The sequence below is a fragment of the Pipistrellus hanaki genome (assembly GCF_964339955.1).
Source record: "Pipistrellus hanaki genome assembly, chromosome: 1".
In the NCBI taxonomy this organism is placed as follows: Eukaryota; Metazoa; Chordata; class Mammalia; order Chiroptera; family Vespertilionidae; genus Pipistrellus; species Pipistrellus hanaki.
The window spans coordinates 21,065,965-21,088,109 of record NC_140503.1 but is presented as its reverse complement, the minus strand read 5'-3'; the positions used below and the strand labels follow the sequence as shown (position 1 = coordinate 21,088,109).

Sequence of the window (22,145 nt, the reverse complement as noted above, 5' to 3'; positions counted from 1 at the left end):
TATACTAGGTGTTCCAGCAATCTTTTCTTGCCCCTACCTCTGTTATTCTGTCTCATCACAGTCCTCTCTTCCCGAGCTCTAGGAAGGAAGGGAAGAACAAGGTCGCTTCTAAAAGGATGACACCTGTACTGAGATCCTAAATGTAAAAAAGAAACACCTAGACATTTGAACTCAAAGAATAAACTATTAAAAATTAAGATACATAGAATCTCTTTCTGTACAAACTAAATCAAGACATAAGGAGGCAGACTACTAAACACCAGATTGAGAGTCAAAAGTTCCTTAATGAATTTAGTAATCTACCTGACTGCTTAGAACTATTATCCATCTATATTAGACAGAATGTGGGCCTAAAATAAATGACTGATTCTCAGTGGGCGCAGTTTTGCATGGGGACAAGGGCAATATCTTAAGACAGTTTTGGTTGTCACTCCTTGGGTGAGGGGTACCACTGGCATCTAGCAGATAGAGGCTAGGAATGTTGCTAATATCCTATACAATATGTCAGACGAAGAATTATCTAGTCCAAAATGTCAACAGTGCCACAGTTGAGAAACACTGTATTAAACATATAGTGGTACTTATCATCCTTCACTACTGAGTACAATCTTCACAAGTCCCCAATTTATGTCTCTTATCCCAAAACATGTATCTATTATAACATTTATCTCATCTAATTATATTTAGACAGCTATCTTCTCTAATAGACTGTGAATTCCTAGAAGCAAAGTCGGTTAATCTACAATGTGGCAGGGCCTTGCACTGTGTGAATAATAAATAAATGAATGGATAAATTAATGAAAATTTCTTAATTTTATCTCCAAAGCCCAGTAAAATCTGGCTCCAAATCTACCTTCCTTTCTAAAGGATGATCAGATTTGTGTTTTAGAAACAATGCTGAATTTGACAGTTTTTGAACAGGAGCAAAACACTATGAAACTGCCGAAATTGGTTTGGCTCAGTGGATAGAGCGTCGACCTGCGGACTGAAAGGTCCTGCGGACTGAAAGGTTCGATTCGGGTCAAGGGCATGTACCTTGGTTGGGGGCACATCCCCAGTAGGGGGTGTGCAGGAGGCAGCTGATGGATGATTCTCTCTCATCGATGTTTCTAACTCTCTATCCCTCTCTCTTCCTCTCTGTAAAAAATCAGTAAAATATGTTTAAAAAAAAACAAACCACTATGAAACTATTATTTCAAAAAGATAAATCTGTTGGACAAATATGGGAGAGAGATAAATTAAGAATGATAAAAATTAAAGTGGGAACTGAAAGTTGCAGAGTTAAAAAAACATTAAAGAGAAATACTGCCAGGGCTTGGAGAGTTAACATAACTTCTTAAAATTACTTTTATATATCCTCTCTTCTGTACAATTAAATTTACCTCTTAACAATTCATCTTATGTTTTTATGTATGGTTCGACAATGTTCTGATCTCCTTATATATATCTCAGCCATTTCCAGAAATGGAGAGTACTTTGGAGCTATCTTTTAATGGAACTCATTTCTGTATCCAAAATACTTTAATTTTCATTATGAAATTCTGGGTCAACATGACCCTCAAAAGTTCATTACAAGACTTGCTAATCCAGAAAGTTAATAGGCTGAAGTGTTTTTTTAAACATCTAGATTTATTTAACAGGAGCAGATGCTTATGTTGAGTATGGCCGCCAACCAAGATTTCTGCCTTTGTTTAGCAACAGGCATCTCAGTTATTTTTTTATTACTATATCAGAAGCAGTTATATTTCAGGAAGATGAGGTGCCAGTTCCTTAGGTTTACCTCTGATAAACACTCAGTATAAATTGGGACATAAAACTACATAGATTGAAAAACACATGTGTCTTTAAGAGCAACCTGATAGTCTCAGGAGCATATTGAAAGAAAGGAGTTTTCTCCTATTTAATACTTTGAAAGTTACTACAGTGGTTATTTTTTTCACAATTAAAAAAAAAAACCATTAAAAAATAAAGGTCTAACTTAATCTTAAATCAGAGCCACCTGCCAGAGTTATTAATTCTAAAGATAAATTATAATTTGCAATTGCATTCATGTAATTACGTTCTTTTACAACATTCAATACTTTACACTTGATCTTAGCCAAAAGGCCGAGAAGCGATACAACATTCAATACTTTTAATTTGGATGCACACTTAATGTTTATCTGCCTGATGCAAAACCAAGATATCGCCAGATGGGAGTCAGCTTTACTATCTCCCAACATCTGGCTCTAAACACACTGTTAAAACGACATCACTTTTAATGTTGACTTAGACCTGAGAACTCAGAGTCCTAGTCTAGGCGCTGATGTAGCCCTGTGGTATGATCTAAAGCCTGATAACAGCTACTTACACAATAAACAGGTCAAGCGGATTAACACATGCATTATAATGAAGTACATTTGAAAAGTGTATTTATAAAAGTACATATTTAACCTAGATTTCAGAAAATTTATGGTCAAGTCCTATTTTCTAAAACAAAAACAAACAAACAAACAAACAAACAAAAAACACCAAAACCAGTAACAAAAACATGTATAGTACTGTTCTGAACCATAATTTTACTTGAAAACCTAGGATGATTACAGGATCATTCTGGCTGTTTACCTGGGAGCTGCAGAGAGCAGCACTGGCATTGCAGGTGCCTTTAAATTTCTAGAAAGTTGAGTTTGGAAGAGAAGGGAAAGCAAACTAGAGAAGCACAGTGGACCTTCTCTACTAATAATAGCATTTAATTAAAAACTGTCTCACCCTCTGCCCTGACCGGTTTGACTCAGTGGATAGAGCGTTGGGTCCCGGACTCAAGGGTCCCGGGCTCAATTCCAGTCAAGGGCATATACCTTGGTTGCAGGCACATCCTCAGTAGGGGGTGTGCAGGAGGCAGCTGATTGATATTTCTCTCTCATCAATGTTTCTAACTCTCTATCCCTCTCCTTTCCTCTCTGTAAAAAAAAATCAATAAAATATACATTTTATTAAAACTGTCTCACCCTCTTACACATATACATACCCATAGATACATATATGTACACTTCCATTCTATAAGGCTTTCATTGTATTTCTAGGTTTAAATAGTATTGGACCTAGAGAATCTTCATATACCATAAAGCATGTTTTATAATTAAAGTTTAAAATGTTCCATCTGCTGAGACAACCTTCAAAAGCATTTCATGCCATGAACACTATATTATACTTACCATTCTCAAGTATGACATCCACAGCCACAGTTGTCAGGTCCTTAGTACAGGCAGCCCGAATGTCCTCAGTAGGAGCAATGAATGTGCTAAGTCCAGTTATTTTGTTTATGTAAACCATTCTTCCCAGGGCTACATCAAAATGCTGTTGCCAATCCAAAGAACGTGTGTTTGACTCTTCATTTTCAGAACAAGTCGCTATAGATTCCTCACTCTGAAAACAAGTTCCATTTGGATTGGCTGTGGAGTCTTCCTTGTGACTCATTAACATTCTACTGGGAGAGTCAGGACTTCCCATCTGTTGTGCTGAAACTGTAAGAACATCTAAATCTTTACTAAGTGCAGAGCTATTAGACTGTACTACCAAGCTTGTTACTGGTATCACCGAGCTCTCTGTTGTATCGTTAGAATATGCTTCACTGTCTTTATTGAAGGAATTATCCTGTGTGACAGAGTCTGGCATTGGGATGATGATACTCTCTGTGTTTTTATACTCATTTTTAAATAACATACAAGAATCTAGGGCTAACCCACTGCATAAGTCACTGTCTTTTCTACTGGAATCTGATTGTGGATGTTCAAAAAAATGACTCATCTCCATTATTTGAGTCTCTCTTTCAGAACCTTTCATTTTGGATAATTTAGAGGCTAGTGATTCAGGTGATTTCTCAATATCCAAAGGTTTCCTGTTCAAATGACATAGATCCTTTGGGGTTACAGGACTTTCTCTTGAGCAAGGCATCTGTTGTTCTAAACAGTCTTCTTCCTTAGAAAATGGAAAGTTTCCCGAATAAAGGATGTGACTTATAGGTTGACAACTACTATTTGAATCATGAGGTTTCATAGTAGTAATTTTACACATATCAGCGTTGTCTCCATGGTTTTTGTCTCTACATGAAATGTCAGGTTCAGCTTGAGGACTGAGATTGGCAGTGATTTCAAAATTATTATTTGCCTCCACTTCTGTATTCAGAGGATTTGTAACCTTCCCATATTGTCTTTTAAACTTCTCTAAAGATCCTAGTTGTGAATTTAAGCTTAGCTTCTTAGGGGCTATGGGTCTGGATAAACCAATCAACTTATCTTTTCTCTTACTATCATTTGAAACATGCCTACACCACGAGAAAGATGATGTGTCAAGTAATAAGCCACCTGTGTGTGATTTTCTATTACCATCCTGCAAAATAGCAAAATTTTTGTAAGTTGGTAAAGGTTTGTTCTCTAGCCTTGAACTTATATTTGTTCTGCCCAATTTTTTGTTGGACAATTGAGCAAATTCTGTACTTAAAGTGCTAGTTAAATCTGGAGTCTCAACTGAATGGCATGTTCTACTTCCAAGTGTTTCTTTGGCACTCACAGGACCAGGTCGAACACAATTTTTAAATAAATGTTCTGTTTCAGTTTGCTCATTTTGTACCACATGAGTTATAAAGCCAGTGGAACATAATTTAATTTGTCCATAACTAAAAACATTTCTTCCACAATTACTAGGTTCTTTTTTCCTTTTCTCTTCCTCCCCCTGAGCACCACGTGCTCTCAGTAATGTTGTCTCAGAAGGCAGAGGTTGGCAGCCCATTTCAGTAGCACCTTTAAATGTCTCTAGTTGAGTCTGAATTCTATTATTTTTCAGGATGTCAGCAGCCATGTCATTAACAGTAGTACTTGCTTTCTGTATTTCTAGATCTCCGCTCTCCTCAAAGTGATCTAATGTCTGAAAAGGGCTTGCAGGCATTTCTGAACTGGTTACACATGGATTTTCTAAAGAGTTAAGTTCCAGGCAAGATTTTTTATGTTTCTCATTTTCTCCTGATTCTGATGCTTCAGGTCTCTCTTGTTCTAAGACCCTTGATTCTGAGCAAGAGCTATCTTTGTTTTGTAAAGTCGACTCTGTCATTTTGCTAGAACCTGGACCATCAGATTCATAAGTATACAGAAATGAATCATTTGTCTTTTTTCGGATAGCTTCTGAATTCCTAGAATTCAGTATATTTATGCTTTCTGTAGCTTTTCTTTTTACAGCTTTTGATTGCAAATTAAACATTTCATAGGAATCCAAAATATTATTACAGGCTTCTTGGAAACTGACTTTGTCACACTTCTCATCAGAAGACACATGCTTCTGAAAAGTAGCACTAAATAAAGTAAAATCATTATCTTCACTAAATTCCTTGATGTCTTCACCTGACAATTCCACAAATAATTTTTCTTTCTTTAAGAACATCTTCATTCCTTCTTGAATGCAAACCAAAACAGTATCCCAGTTCTGAAACTCAATCAGAGTTTTTGCTGGCTCCATACACACATCATATTCACAGAATTGGCACTGTATATTGATTACATATATCCCATGGAGCTCTGGGTGAGACCGGTGCCGAGGACTTGAATTCACTTGCCTACTGGCAGAGCCACTCTTTGGCTTGCATATAATACTTTCTTTCCTTAATAAAAAGTCAATGAGTTTATGCAACTTCGTCCTTAAAACTAGCCTTTTGTTCACAAACAAAAACTGCATATTCTTATTGTAATGGGCGTCAGAGCTGATATAGCCACTAAGTTCAAACTCCTTATATTTAAAATTTATTTCTCTTAACTTTTGGGACTTACCTAGTCCATAAATTTGACAAAATCGGGAACATATGTCTTTGGTTTTAGGGAGCTGAAGCACCATGGAACCAGAAACATCATTTCTCAAAGAGAAAGAAATGGAAGGGTGCATGAGTGAGAGAGCTTCTATCCTCTGCCTAACCTGCCCAAACTCCAGTCTAGGATCCATGCATTTCCTCCTTACAGGTAACTGATAAAATAGGTTATATACCGTTACTGTGGTCCCAGCACTTGGTCTGGTCAAGTCAGCTTCTAAGGCACTCAGGGCTTTTCCATTCTGAAACAGTTTCACAAAGGTTTTCATTGCCCCGCTTTTCTTGGATGAGATTTCCACAGCACTGGCCATGTCAGCTATACTGGCCAAGGCCTCCCCCCGGAAACCATAAAACCTTGGGTTCTCCAAGTCCCGTACGGAGCTGCATTTACTAGTGAAATAACGGTTTCCTACCTTGTCCACGTCATCCCTCCCCATCCCAAACCCGTTGTCGATCACTTGGATTTGGAAGGTTTCCATGTTCAGCCTCGCAGCCACACATTTTGCTTCAGCGTCAATACTGTTGAGGGCAAGCTCCTCCACACACTGGCCCAAGGAGCAGACAGCCAAGCCAGAGCGCAACTTGGCTTGCACTTCCGCTGACAAGCACTGGATCATGGCAGGTGGAAAGCTGGTGAGAATGCCAGACAAGGCTTTCCTTTTGTGACTGTAAACAAATTGCCTTTGGGAGAAAAATAAAAACAAAAACATACACAGATGAAAGCTTCAGGGTTACACACAGCATTACCCATTTTCCTGAGGCATTATAAAAAATGCCATTTGATGTAAATGAAATTTCTTATTAAGCCACATTGTAAAACAAAACAAAACAAATGACAGCTCTGACCTCTAGGCAGATCACACAGCTCAGGTTTGATGCAATGGACTTAAATTAACACCCAAAGCAGCTCTGATAATTTCATAATTTTCACTGACCCCGTCTAAATCCCACATGCCCCAAAGTGAAATCATAATCACATTTGAAGTTGACCTATGAAGATAGTGTTCAAAATTCTAATCACTTTACCAAAAACAGATGCCCAAATTCCACTAACATTAGCTAGAAATTATTCACACACAAAAGTCCAAGCAAGTTTCATAACATTTATACATTACACAATAACCATGACTTTTAGAAAAAACTCATAATAAAGTACTAACGACACTGTAATAAGAAGGTGAAAGAACAGGAGGAAATAAAGACAAATTACTGTATGAAGAAAATATGGGATTAAGATATTATTATTATTAATAATAATTACTATTATTATTATTATTATTATTATTATTATAGTTAAGTGTAGGTAACCTTAAGGGAAAGAGACTGGAAATGGGAAAGGATAAGGCAGGAAAATTCCTTTTCATTATAAGCCTTTCTGAATTATTTTAAGTTTACTTTGGTAAAAAAGTTTTCAGACTGTTATTAATATTCTTTTGTGTTAATAGTCTTTTGGTCTTTACAATGGCTACAAACTACCTCGGTAATAACAATGATGGTAGGGGGCTGTCTAACCTGGGTTTTTTTAATTTCTCCCAGTAAAAAAAGAAAAATTTAAGATTATGGTGCAATTAAAGGTCCTGGTTCTTCTCCATAGGTAAGAGCGCAGCACAGTCTAGACCTCTCTCAGGTGGAAGGGCTGGATTTTCAAACCCAGGGAAAATCCGCCCTGGAAGTGCAGCTCTGATTATTTCTATGGCAACGCAAAGCTCTGAGGGGCGGGACCGCGGCCGCAGGCCCCTCCCTCCAGGCTCGGCCTCCGCCCGGCCCCGCCCCGGCCCCGCCCCGACTCCCAGCCCTAATCTCAGGCCGCCCCGGCGTGCGCGCTGCGGCGAAGGGAGGCCGGAGGCAGGGGCCTCCGGAAGCCCCGGCGCAGCCGGCTCCGAGCGCTGGCCCGCGGGGACGTCACGGCCCTCCTGGTGCTAGAAGAGCTCCCGGAACCATCCTTTCGTCGCGTGCTTTCCCCAAGTCATCTCAAATCACCCTTTACCAACTCGAGATACCAACCGCCTCGGTTGCCGGCTGTGCGCGCATTGGCTCGCGAGGCTCGTGCACGCGCGAGCCGGGAGCATGCGCTTCGGAGATTCGCCGAGAAGTCCCTGCCTCCAGACACTTCAGTGCGCACGCGCACGCTTTGAGTCTTCCCCCTCTTCTCCTCCCCCCACCAGGCCTTTTCACACTGGCGCTCCCGAGTTCCCAATCCTTATCCCCTTTTAGCATGGCATGAAACACCGTTTCTAGTCATTTTTACTTTTGTTCTTGTTTCCTCTTTCCCGTTTCTCCTTTGCACGCCCTACCATTTGATTCAATGTATTATTTGCTCACTGTCTTCTCTCCCTAGAATGAAAGCCATGTGAAGGAAAGGATTTTGTATGTTTACTGCTGTATCCCCATGGCCAAGAACAGTGTCTGACCTATGTTAGGGACTCAATGAAGGAATAAATCCACAGCCTTGAGTCTTATCAAATGAAAGCGTTTAAGAGCTGGGCAGACTGAGAAACTAACTCAGTTCTCTTAATTTGCGGACCAGAACACCTAGACTCCCTGCATTGCCTTTTTTGAGTGTTTTCCTAATACACCACAGCTTCTTTTCTAACAGAATGAGAGCGGAACTCTAAGAACACGGTGAAAACAGGTGTTTTGGGAATCATTACCAGTATTTACTCTCATTTTCACTGAAACCTTATACATTTAAAAAATATATTTTATTGTTTTTTTAGAGAGAGAAAGGGAAAGGGAGTGAAACTTCAATGAAGAGAATCACAGATAGGCTGCCTGCTGTAAGCCCCCTATTGAGGATCGAGCCTAGGACTGGGCACGTGCCCTGACAGGGAATCAAACCGCTGACTTCATGGGTTGATGCTCCACCACTGAGCCACTCTGGCTGGATAAAACCTTATATTTTTAAAACTTGTAATTTGTGACAAATTTGTCAAGCCCAGGAAGCATTCTATGAATACCAAACCAATCAGGAGATTTTCCAGGGCTAATGAAGCAAAATCCTGAGTATTGCTTATATCAGTTTGTCACAATAAACCACCACAGACTGGGTGGCTTAAACTACAGATATTTATTTTGTCACAGTTCTGGAGGCTAGAAGTCTGTGATCAAACTGTTGAGACATGTTGATTTCTTCTGCGGACTCTATATTTGTCTTGTTGATGGCTGATTTCTCCCTCTGTCTTCACATGTCCTTTCTTCTGTGCATGCACATGTCTGGGTCCAAATTTCCTCTTATAAGGATACTAGAGGCCTAGTGCATGAAATTCGTGCATGAGGAGGGAGTGTCCCTCAGCCCAGCCTGCACCCTCTCTAATCTGGGACCCTTCGAAGGATGTCTAACTACTGGAATTGGGCCTAAACAGGCAGTTGGACATCCCTCTCACAGTGTAGGACTGCTGGCTCCCAACTGCTTGCCTGCCTGCCTTCCTGATTGCCCCTAACTGCTTCTGCCTGCCAGCCTGATAACACTCTAACCACTCCCCTGCCAGCCTGATTGATGTCTAACTGCTCCCCTGCCAACCTGATTGATGTCCAACTGCTCCCCTGCCAGCCTGTTTGCCCCTAACTGCCCTCCCCTGCAGGCCTGGTCACCCACAATTGCCCTCCCTTGTAGGCCTGGTCCCTCCCAATTGCCCTCCCTGCTGGCCATCTTGTGTCCACATGGGGGCAGGATTTTTGACCACATGGGGGCAGCCATCTTGTGTGTTGGAATGATGGTCAATCTGCATACCACTCTTTTATTAGATAGGATAGAGGTCTGGTGCATGGGTGGGGGCCAGCTGGTTTTTCCTGAAGGGTGTCCTGGATCAGGGTGGGGTTCCCTTGGGTCAAGGGGTGGCCTGGGCGAGAGGCCTAAGGTGGTTTGCAGGCCGGCCATGCCCCTTGGAAACTCAAGCAGAAACCCTGGTATCTGGGTTTATCTTCTACAATTGAAACTTTGTAGCCTGGAGCAGAGCCAAGCCTCCTGCTTGTTCCATGGCTGCTGCCATTTCTGTTGGAATTTATCTTTCATAATTGAAACTTTGTATCCTTGAATGGAGGCCTGGGCCTGCCATGGTGTGTGGAAAGCTTGGCTTCCTCCATCACCAGGGAAACCCAAGCCTCACTACTGCTTGCTCCATAGCTGCAGCCATCTTGGTTGGGTTAATTTGCATACTTGCTCTGATTGGCTGGTGGGTATAGTGGTGTGATGGTTAATTTGCATATTGTTCTTTTATTAGATAGGATACTAGATTAGGGCCCACCCTAATGACCTCATTTAACCTTAATTACCTCTGAAAAAAACCCTATCTCCAAATACATTCACATTCTGAGGTACTAGGTGTTAACACTTCAACATAAGAATTGGGAGGAGGCACATAATTTAGCTTCCTGATTTTTGTGAATTCCTTACCCAGGGAAAAGGAATGACAGAAACTTGAGAAAATTAAAAGTAATTAGTCCAAAACATCATTTGAGCAGCTAACAAGATGAACTTGTGGGATTTGTTCTTATTAGGTGTACAACTTCCTGAAGAAAACTTCATGGAAACCATTCAAAGAAATGATTCAAAGTAACTGCTTTTTCTTTCAGACCTCTTTAAATTACCTCAAAATATCTTTCCACAGATGTTTACTGAGTAAATATCTTATTTTGCCCAAAATAAATTTTGCCCTACAGATGGTTCTAATGTGTTTTTATTAGAATTGTGTACAGTTGTAATCATTCCTTCCATCATACATATTATATACAGTCACATTCAGGCATCTGAAACTAAAATAACTTACAAATTCTAATATTACTCAGAATAATTTTATCTCTATTAACAATAAAAGCAAAACCTTTGAGTTTCTCGTGGAAAATTTGAATTCAGGGCATTATTTTATAATTTGGAAATCTGAGTAATCCAACTTTAAGATGACTTTCTCATTATGGAAGTTTACTCTGTCGATGTGTGATTTGGGACTTCCTTCTGTCTCAAGCCATTCCTGCATACGACGTACTTTAGAGATGGGACCTTGCAGTTGTCCTTGCACTGTGCCCTGGTCTGTGTTCTTGACCCAGCCTACCAATCCCAGCCTTTTACTCTCAGCCTAAGGGGAAGAAAAAAACAAGAAAGAGAAATCCAGTGAGATTAAACAAAACAAAGTGAGACTACAATCTTTGCCAGAATCTTGGTCTAAAATCAAGCCACTGAAACTAATTTGATATTGTCCAGAACAGTCAAAACAGATCAAGAAGAATCTCATTGCTGATTTTAATATGAAATGTTGGCCACTTCATTTCTTTCTTCTACCCTATAAAACCAAGCCAGTAGAATTTTTCACTATGTAATAAATGACGTAAGATAAAATCAGATGCTTCCAAAATGACTCCCTAAGGCTAATTATTGTAGGATGCTGGGCTGTATTTATCTTATACATTTTCCCTTCTAATCAAGAATCTATTTGGTATATTAAATAGAAAAAGCATAAAGTTGCCTAAACCGGTTTGGCTCAGTGGTAGAGTGTCGGTCTGCGGACTGAAGGGTCCCAGGTTCGATTCCGGTCAAGGGCATGTACATTGGTTGCGGGCACATCCCTGGTAGGGGGTGTGCGGGAGGCAGCTGGTCGATGTATCTCTCTCATTGATGTTTCTAGCTCTCTGTCCCTCTCCCTTCCTCTCTGTGAAAAATCAATAAAATATATTTTTAAAAAAAGAAAAAAGAAAAAGCATAAAGTTATCTGATCCTTCTCTTTGTCTTTAATCAGGACCACATCTAAACAAGTCCAGATGAATAAGTGTCCATTATATCTTTAAAGATCACTAGAGAGTATTTCACAATTTCCTGGGCAACTCATTCCATTGTTCTCCCTGTAGAGAAACTGTCCAACCCACTTTAAAAAAAAAAAATATATATATATATATATATATATATATATATATATATATATATTATTGATTTTTTACATAGAGGAAGCGGGAGGAATAGAGAGTTAGAAACATCGATGAGAGAGAAGCATCGATCAGCTGCCTCCTGCATACTCCCTACTGGGAATGTGCCCTCAACCAAGGTACATGCCCTTGACCGGAATTGAACCTGGGTCCTTTCAGTCCGCAGACCGACACTCTATCCACTGAGCCAAACCAGTTCCAGCTAACCCACTGTCTTTATGTTGCATCCAAAGCCCACCTTCTATTATCCTCCTAGAGAAGAAAAGGCAACTGGTGATCAGTCTCTGAAAACCAAAGTTTCATGAGATTACATAACTATTAGGTTTTGCACTTTCTTTTCTTCTTTCTACAATAAATTGAATAAGCTTATGAAGACCATCTAATCATTATAGTTGCTCTTTTCTTACCCTTTCTAGTGTTTTTCCCTTAAAGTCACTAAACTGTAGAGTCGTTGACTATTTGGAAAGGTGCCAGTGCTTAGAGGTAATTTTATTTTAGTAAAATTTCCAAGCTAAGGATATTATAAAAGTTATTGTTAAAGTAATACATCTAAATAGAAGGGATTGGATTACAAAAGAAAATGGAGTTAATATGATTGTATGCCCAAATGCCAGAGTAATGACCTAGTAAATGTGGGAAATTGCTGGAGTTGGCCAAAGATAATGTTATGCACAGCAAAACCATGTTTGATGAGGAACTGAAGTAGCCAATAAATCATATGTTCAAAGTAAAGATATAATGCATAATGAACAAAATAGATTGCAGTCAAATAAATAGCAATTTAAGGGATATAGAAGAATGTGACACTTGGAAAGTTCTACAGTTTTTTTGTTTTTGTTTTTTAATATATTTTATTGATTTTTTACAGAGAGGAAGGGAGAGGGATAAAGAGCTAGAAACATCAATGAGAGAGAAACATGGAACAGCTGCCTCCTGCACACCCCCTACCAAGAATGTGCCTGCAACCAAGGTACATGCCCTTGACCGGAATCGAACCTGGGACCCCTCAGGCAGCAGACTGACACTCTATCCACTGAGCCAAACTGGTCTCAGCAGTTCTACGGTCTTAACTCATTATCTTTGGGGCTGGAGATACCCTGGGCAGGCAATAGCCTGATAACCCCTACAGAAGACAGAAGGGAAATTGAGATTGCATTTCTGTCTGCATGTTACGGGAAGATTAATGACCGTAAGGCAGAGGTAGAAGCTGTCAGTAGTTTGCTCATCCCTTCAATTACTCCCTAGTACTCCAGTAGGAATACCAGACTCCATGTTCAGGGTTACTGTTACTTACCCTGGAATGGATTTATTTTCATTAGAAAAGCTTCAGCTAGAAAAGGTGATTCTTCTTTAAAGACAAAATGAGTAAAATTGAGAGAATGGGGAAAGGTTGAAGGAGTAAGAGAGGTCTAAAGAAAATGCAGCAGCTACAGAAGATGCTATTACACCTATAATAATATGCAAATTGACCGAATGGCCAAACAGTGGCTCTTGCAAGAATTTTGTGCATAGGGCCTCTAGTAAATTACATAAATCTCATGCATTCATCTAAATGCCATCTCCTTGATTAACGTTAGCTTTCCTATAAGAATTGTGATTGGTTTGATGATGCTGAAACAGAACTGGGGAAGCCCTCTAATCCCCTTTGGAAGAGAGCAGCTCATTAATATGTGCCTAGTTAGAAAGTACCACTGTTAGAAAAATTAGAATAACAGCAGATTGCCCTAGCCGGAAAACTGCGACTTGCAAGCCACATGTAGCTCTTTGGCCCCTAGACTATGCTCTGCCACAAAATACCACTGTCTAGGTGAGTCTATTTTGAAGAAGTGGATTAGAAGAAGTTTAAAAAAATTTGGCTCTCAAAATAAATTTCAGTCATCGTACTGTTGATATTTGACTCTGTTGACTAATGAGTTTGCCAACCACTGGCCTAGCTGGTTTGGCTGTGGGCCTGCATACCCAAGGGTCCCGGGTTCAATTCTGGTCAAGGGCAGGTACCTGGGTTGCAGGCTCCTGGTTGGGGTGCATACAGGAGACAAGCATAGATGTGCTTCTCTCACACTGATATTTCTCTGTCCCTATCTCTCCCATTCTGTCTAAAAATCAGTGGGGAAATGTCCTCGGGTGAGGATTAAAAAATAACAACAGCAGATAAACCTGCCATCTGTATTGTATTTTGCCCACTGCAAAGCATGCTCATCCCACTGCTCTACAAACCCCCTTTGCCGTGGGGCTGCTAAACAGCCGGCTGCTCCCACCGCACTTCGCCAGGAACGCACCCAGGCACATCCCGGACCCCGCGGACCACCTACCTGAGTGTACTTGCGGAAAAACACCCCTTGCACCTTCCCAAAAACCTCATAATCCATTGATATCAGTGTGTCCCCTTCTGCCATGTTCATGCTCAACCCTGTGGGGCATCATAAGAACAGAGAAGCAGACAGGGCTCAATATCCTATACCAGAACCCCCAATCCGGGGCGGCGACCCTCCCGGACCTAAGGTCCCCCAGCTTCAGGGTATGTAAGCGGACACGCGAAAGCGAGGGCGAGCGAAGGAACAGGAAGACACCTGGGCAAGGGAGTTGGGGTCGCAGCTGCCCACGGAGGCCTCTCGGGGGACAATTACCTTCGTGTCCCTTCCCTCCCCACACCGCCCCGCTCCCTCCCCATCCCTCCTCCCCATCCCGCCCGCTTCCCACGGACCTCGCTTCCACACGCCGCAGAATCCTCTTCCACTAACATCTAAGGCTAACGGAGCTGAGGGGCACCCCCGGCCCGGGCTCACCCCCTCGGCCCTCCCGCCCGGAGGCCGGCCCGGCACCGGCAACTAACGACCACCACGCCAACGGCTCCCCGCGCCGCTAACCGCCGCTCCGGAAGCTCAGAACGCAGCTCTTCCTTCGCTGCTTCGCATGCCCGTCACTTCTGATGACCAATCAGGGACGGCGCGCTCGGCCCAGAGCCCGCCCAGAGGGTGGGACTTGGGGATGGGGTTGTCAGGGACAGCTCTGGAGCCTTGGGCTGGGAGGATTTGTCCTGAGGGGGGCCTTTTTTTTTTTTTTTTTAATATATTTTATTGATTTTTTACAGAGAGGAAGAGAGAGGGATAGAGAGTTAGAAACATCATGAGAGAGAATCATTGATCAGCCGCCTCTTGCACACCCCCCACCGGGGATGTGCCCTCAACCAAGGCACATGCCCTTGACTGGAATCCAACCTGGGACCTTTCAGTTCGAAGGCCGATGCTCTATCCACTGAGCCAAACCGATTTCGGCAGGAGTGACATTTTAATGTAATTCTCCCGGCTTTTCAGAAAACGGCTACTGTCAACACTAGGTATTAAAGATTATGTAAATTATAATAAAGTTCCCAACAGCAACGGTTGCTTCAAAAGGAGCGCTGTCCAGGGTGTCCAGCTCAGATTCCGTAGACCTCACCTTCACCCTTTCTCTTTTTTAAAAAATTTATTTTTAAAATTTTTATTGTTGAAAGTATTACATATGTCCCCTTCCCCCCCTCCCCATGGACTCCTTCTAGCCCGCCCCCACCCCACCCAAAAACCTCATAATCCCCCACCCCAGGCCTTCACCACCCTATGTCTTGCCCATGGATTGTGCATACATGCAGACAAGTTCTTTGGTTGATCTCTTCCCACCTGCATCCGTTTTCTCGTGGGGAGAAATACGAAGAAACACAAGATAAATTCATTCATTAAACATTTACTGAGAGCCTCTGTGTGTCAGGCACAGTCTTAGGCAGTGGTTGACATACTCCAGTGAACAAAAAGGATTCCTGGAGGAGCTTACGTTCTGGAGATGGAGACGGACGATCAACATTAAACATCACGAATAAATTGAAGAGGACACCTGCAACCTTTCTGCCTGGATTTTTTCTTTCAGTTCTCAGTGTTAAGTCCTGCCTAAGCCTGGATCCGGGAGGAGGGGAGATAAATGTATGGAGGTCCTATGGTGGTTATGTCATACTGAAAACTGCTGACCAGAGTCTGTCTTTGGGTTGTTTGCATACATAAAATCTCGTCATGACACGAGACTCCATGTGTGAGTATGCGGTGTTGGCAGACTTGGCAAGGAGAGACAGACTTGCCTTGGAAGTCGTGGGTATCAATCATTTCATTAGTTCCCCACTGCAAAGTGAGGCTCTGAATCCTGGAGGGTCACATAACCTCCGTGCTAGCATTGGGGTGGGAAATGGAATTGAATGTTATGCTTGGTGATATTTGAAAATAATGCTAAAAAGTACCTGGCTGATGTTTCTTTAAGACTCATTTAAAAGGCTAGTTTCTCTATAGAATTAAAAACCAATTGAGTGTCTGCTATGTATAGGACATTGTTGACTATACCAAGATAAATGATATAGCCCTAGCTGGTTTGGCTCAGTGGATACAGCATCAGCCTATGGAATGAAGGGTCCTGGGTTCCATTCCGGTCAAAGGCACATGCCTGGGTTTCGGGCTCGATTCCCAGTGGTGGGGTGTGCAGGAGGCAACCGATCAATGATTCTCTCTCATCATTGATGCTTTTATCTCTCCCTCTCCCTTCTTCTCTGAAATCAATAAAAATATATTTTAGAGCCGAAGCCGGTTTGGCTCAGTGGTAGAGCGTCGGTCTGCGGACTGAGGGGTCCCAGGTTTGATTCCGGGCAAGGGCATGTACGTTGGTTGCAGGCACATCTCCGGTAGGGGGTGTGCAAGAGGCAGCTGGTCGATGTTTCTCTCCCATCGACGTTTCTAGCTCTCTATCTCTCCCTTCCTCCTCTCTGTAAAAAAAATCAATAAAATATATATTTAAAAAAAAAAAAAATATATATATATATATTAGAAAAAGACAGCCGAAACCGGTTTGGCTCAATGGATAGAGCGTCGGCTTGGGGACTGAAGGGACCCGGGTTCGATTCCGGTCAAGGGCATGTGCCTTGGTTGCGGGCATATCCCCAGTGGGGGGTGTGCAAGAGGCAGCTGATCGATGACTCTCTCTCATCGATGTTTCTAGCTCTCTATCTCTCTCCCTTCCTCTCTGTACAAAATCAATAAAATATATTTTAAAAAAAAGAAAAAGACAAATGATATAAAATCTTTGTCCTCAAAGAATTTTGCAATTCAGTGTAAGGAACAAATATGCATGCAAATAATGACAATGCAATGCACAACATGCTAATTCAGTTCCATGGACATCCATTGAGAGCTCGTCAGGAGCCTGCCCTGTGCTAGAACAAGAACAAAAAAATATCACGAGAGCACAAAGGAGCAAAGAGATTTGTTCTGACAAAGAAGAGTGGGAAAACATTCTTGGAGGAAACAGAATATTATCCAACCACAACCAGTAAGTGGTGGAGCTGGGATTTACTTCCAAGCAGTCTAAGTACACTCCCATACATGCTATGCTTTACTGCCTCCCAGGATGTGGAGTGGAGGTGAAGTACCACTGAGGTAAGATAGTGCAGGTAGTCAGGTGTGACTATGCTAGGGTTTCTCAGTCCTAGCTGCACATTAAGCCTTCAGGAGAAGGCTCAGCGGGTGGGAGTGTTGTCCCATACACCAAAATGGTTGCGGGTTCAGTTCCTGGTCAGGGCAAATAACTGGGTTGTGGGTTCGGTCCCGTGTGGGAGGCAACTTTTCAATGTTTCTCTTACATCAATGTTTCTCTCTCTCTAAAAATCAATATAAACAAATGAGGACTTAAAAAAAAAACAAAAAAAAACTTTAGCTGAAATTGGTTTGGCTCAGTGGATAGAGCGTCGGCCTTTGGACTGAAAGGTCCCTGGTTCAATTCCCGGTCAAGGGCATATACCTTGGTTGCAGGCACATCCCCAGTAGGGGGTGTGCAAGAGGCAGCTGATCTGTGATTTTCTCTCATCAATGTTTCTACCTCTCTATCCATCTCTCTTCCTCTCTGTAGAAAATCTTTAAAATATATTTTTTAAAAAGCTTTAGGGAGAGCTTTTTAAAATGCTAATATCCAGGTCTCCTCCCCAGAAATTGCTTCCCAGGTAGTACAAAAGCACAGACAGCATGGAAACCCATGGGACTATCCTCTGGGGAGGCAGGGCTTGAAAGGCAGGCTGGAGGCTGAAATGCCAGGTTAAAATTACGCATCCCAACTTTATTCCATAGGCAAAGCAGAAGCCTCTGGGGAGGAGAATGATAGGATCAGGCATATTTAGGATAATATTCTGACAGCAGCACGAAGGATGGGCTTGAAGATAAGAATTGCAGTTAGGACATGATGCTTACCGTCCCAAAGAGAAGTGAGGGAGAACTGGTCACGGGCAGTAGAAATGTAAGGAAGAGTCATATGGGAGACATTGCAGAGCAAATTCAGCAGAGCCTCCTGACCAGTTAGAGGGGAGGGATGACAAGGAGGGAAGAGGAGAAGGTGACTGATGCTCTCCATCTGAGAGGGAACACCGGAGAAGGAGTGGGTTGAGGGAGTGAGGAGATGACCATGAGTTTGTTTTCTGTCATCTTCAGTTCGAGATTCCCGAGGCACTAAATGGGGAGTTGGAAATTTGAGGCTGTAACTAAGGAGAGAGATCATTTAACAGAGGTGATACCTGAAATTTCAGCATCTGGTTGAAACCACGAAGGAAGAGAATGTCTGGACTTGCATTTATGTCTGAGAAATAAGAGGGCTTTGGAGAACATCTAAACTTGGGGGGCAGGTGAGGAAAAGACAAATGCCAGAAGAAGGCAGGCGGAAGAAGACAGAGCAAGAACATGAAAGAAGAAAATAAGAAGGCACAGGAGCAAGTGAGAAGAGAGTCCCAGGGAGTGAAAAGTTAATAATATCAAGTAAGTAGGCTAAAGAAGTAGCAGCTTTTGTCTTTGGTCATTGGATGGTCACTGGTAGCCTAGCAGTTAAATAAAGTGGAAAAAGTGGAAGCCACACCACAACAGACTGGACCATGAGGGGGAGATGAGAGAGAAGGGGCAGCAAATGTAAAGTTTTCTACTAAGAAGTCGTGGAGAAGAGGAGAAATGAACGGGACCGTAAATAAAAGGCAGCAGGTCAAGAGAAAAAAGGTTTGTTTTGCAGGAGAAATAAGCATACAGGGATGGGCAAAAGTAGGCTTACAGTTGTAATACAAAGTAATAGTACAATATTTAATAAATAATAATACAAGAACAAACTGTTTCGTGTACTTGCCACTGTAAACCTTGGCAAGGTTTTGGTATTTTGAAACCAAATTGAAAGAGTATGTGGCTAGATACCACTTGAAGTTAGCACGATGGACTCCATTCCTAAAGGGACTAATTCAAGAAAACTCATGGAAAGAGAAAGGTTCTTCACCCCCAGGAACAAGAAAGAAAGATGTCAAGTTGGAGAGAGGCGCGCTAGGAAATGGTGCCAGACTGGAAGGGAGCTACTTGAGTTGATGACAGGCAGGCCTGTGTGTTCAGATAATTGGAACCTTAAGAAGAGTGGAAACTGTCTGGGACTGCATATAGAGAAGGCAGTAGAGAGTCAGCTAGGGAAGAAAACAAAGAATTAAAAAAAAAAAAAATGCCCTGGAGATCCCACCAAGGAATGTCCTTGTAATCTGTAAAAGCTGTAAGATGACCTGTTAAAGGAGTGACACCGCGGGCTGCTGTCTGTGCTATTTTCCATGTACGTGAATCTTTTAAGCCGTCACAGAAAAAAAGCTGCCTGTTGCCAAGCAGCTCACACAGATGACCTGAAGCAAATAAATTCTCCTGAGGCAAATAAACTCTCCTGATGTTAACGAGTCTCCGAGTATCACCGAGTGTTGAAACCAGGTTTAGACGGATTCTTTTTGATCTGGTAGTTAACTTTATGATCATTACGTGTGGTTGAGTCATTCTTGGGCCCTAAGAAGAGACTGCCAGAGGTACCACGGGAGAGTAAAACACTACATCAAAATAATGAGATTGGAGAGAGAAAATATGGAGGACTCCGATTCATCCCCGCCCGCAGCCTCCACCGCAACTCCAGCCTTGACCGCAGCAACCCCGGCCGCCGGGGGGCAGCTGGATAAAAAACAGGCCAAAAAGGCAGTGGAAGCTCTGTTGACACATTCCAAGTCCAGGAAAAACGCGAATGGATTGCTTTTAAATGAGAATGAAAATTTCTTTTTAATGGTGGTATTGTGGAAAATCCCAAGTAAAGAACAGAGGGTCAGATTGTCCGTGCCTCACGGTATTCGGTCAGATTTAGCAGATGTCTGTTTATTTACTAAGGACGAACCCAAGGTAACTCCTGAAAAGACGGAACGATTTTATAAGAAGCTTCTAAAAAAGCATGGAATAAAAACCATTTCTCAGATTATCCCCCTCCGAACTTAAAAAACGGAGTATAAAGCCTATGAGGCCAAGCTCCGCCTCCTGGGTAGTTTCAACTTGTTCCTTTCTGATGCGAGAATCCGATGGCTCTTACCCTCACACCTCGGAAGACATTTCTCTAAGAGAAAGAAAGTTCCAATCCCTGTAAATCTTAAAGCCAAGAGTCTTTCCAAAGAGATCAACACATCAATAGGTGGGACTGTCTTAAGCATCTCTAAAAGTGGTTCTCGCAGCACTATCCGCGTTGGTCACACTGGAATGCAGGTTCAGCACTGAAATATGGTAGCACTCATACTTGGGTAAAAACTGCTGTTTGAATTTTAACCTTGCTATCTGACTTCGACCTTCGATTACTTGCTTAAACAATAGGGTAGTTACAGGAGATTGACTCCCACTGACTCAGTAGCTTCAGGGGTAGAAACTGTAGATAACCTTTAGTTCTGCTTTTGTATTATGGGCAAGATAGGGCCACATTCCAATGTCAAGCAGGGTGTGACTGGGAACCTACCCTGCGGGCTGTCCCCAGTCTTTAGAATTTAGTCCTGAGGAGCCAATCAGGGTTAGCCGAGGCAGTGACATCACCAACCTGAATAAAACCCCTGGGCTGGGTGAAATTCGCTCTCTTCCTCTTCCGCCATGCTGCCGGCCTGAGTGGGATAGCCCATGCTAGCATGGAGATGGCTCTTTTGTTTATTGCATCGGACTCGGCTCCCTGGTGGTCCTTGGGGATCATGACTGGAATCCCCAGCCAGGACCATGAGGGACCCCCAATCCGGAGAGCCTGACTGGCCGCGGTAGGTGTGTGTTTGTCTGTGTTTTTGTGTGAGCACTCTGGAGGGACTGCCCCTCCATCGGGGCTCTTACCTGGGTGTTTACCGGCTGCTGCGTCAGCCATGGTTTGAGTCCAGATTCGAATCTGAAATAAATTCTAGCATGCTTAATCAAATTGGCTCCGGTGGTCCATCTCTTGGGGACTCGCTTCGTAACAAGCACCTCATCGAAAACATTGTTGCTGTCACGGAAAAGCTTTCACAGAAATTGCCAGAGAAGTGGGAGGGTGTGAAACTCTTGTACGTGAAAACTGAGAGATCAGTTGCCCTTCCTATCTTTTCTTCATTTGTCAGCAGTTTGGGATGAAGCTAAAGGAGTGAACATTTCTAGTCTGAAGAAACAAGAAGCAAAGAAATTACAAAAACAAAAAGAACATAAAAAGAAACAAAAGGAAAAGAAAAGAAACAGAAAGCCTTCGAAACAGGGCAGAAAGTCTACATCAGCCCTACCTACAGAGGATACGGCCCCAAAAACTTGTGGTTCTCCAGTGAAGGGCCCTGGACCCCAGAAGAAAGAGACCCCTCAGCCTGAGAAGAAAGAGACCTGCAAAATAAAAGCCCAAAATAAAGTGCCAGTTGAATCTGAAGAAGAAATTCCATTACTGGTCCCAATAGGAGAAACTCCTGCCAAAGGAAAAGTAGAGGTGCAAAAACATGCCACAGAAGAGAAGTCTCCAGTACAGAGTCCGGGTTCCAACCCACCTCGTGGGAAGAAGAGAAAGGCCTGTCCAGCTTTGGAGATGCTGAAAGCACCAGAGCCCAAGACCCCAGGTAAAGGCCCCGGGAAGAAGCCACGAGTCAAAGAGGAATTGGAAAAGCAAAGAAACTCTCCTTTGGGGAAAAAAGACACAAAACAGACGCCCAAAAAGCCAGAGGCCAAGTTCTTCACTACAGCTAATAAATCTGCAAAAAAAGCTTCTCGTAGCCCCCCAAAATTGGGCCAAAAACCCAAAGTGCCCCAGTCAACCTAAAGTCAGTGACTTGACCAGGAGGAAACATCGGAGCTGCCTGGAAAGCTTTTGAAAAATACCCAAGGTCCTGACCCCTGTCACAGCCTTCTCCAAGCGTGAGACCTGGCCTTAAAACCTTCTAAGTGACTCTGATGTATCGTGTAAGAACCAGTAGTTTAAATCCATTAAAAAATCTTTTTTTATGTATTACCTAATATAATAGAAATTACAGTGCTTTTATTAAAGTGTAACATTTGAAAAAAAAAAATGAGATTGGCCGGAGAAAACTACCCCAGAGAGACAC

The 22,145-nt window shown here is 42.4% G+C and overlaps 2 protein-coding genes across 2 annotated transcripts in view; one reads left to right on the top strand and one right to left on the bottom strand.

The window, feature by feature from the left end:
• MLH3 (mutL homolog 3) overlaps positions 1-14,571 on the bottom strand; it is a 38,532-nt gene extending 23,961 nt beyond the window's left edge. Inside the window, 5 exon segments of the mRNA XM_084893938.1 lie at positions 38-136; positions 3,195-6,504; positions 6,506-6,511; positions 14,056-14,153; positions 14,448-14,571. Of these exon segments, the coding sequence (XP_084750064.1) occupies positions 38-136; positions 3,195-6,504; positions 6,506-6,511; positions 14,056-14,145 (3,505 nt within the window). The 5' untranslated portion in view covers positions 14,146-14,153; positions 14,448-14,571.
• A 5,087-nt stretch (positions 14,572-19,658) lies between these two features.
• On the top strand, positions 19,659-22,109 carry LOC311631873 (ribosomal L1 domain-containing protein 1-like). Its single transcript, XM_084902526.1, is given in 4 exon segments — positions 19,659-20,061; positions 20,065-20,331; positions 21,052-21,189; positions 21,191-22,109. Coding segments are annotated over 4 exon segments (1,473 nt in total). The 5' UTR covers positions 19,659-19,665; the 3' UTR covers positions 21,863-22,109.
• The last annotated feature ends 36 nt before the right edge of the window (positions 22,110-22,145 follow it).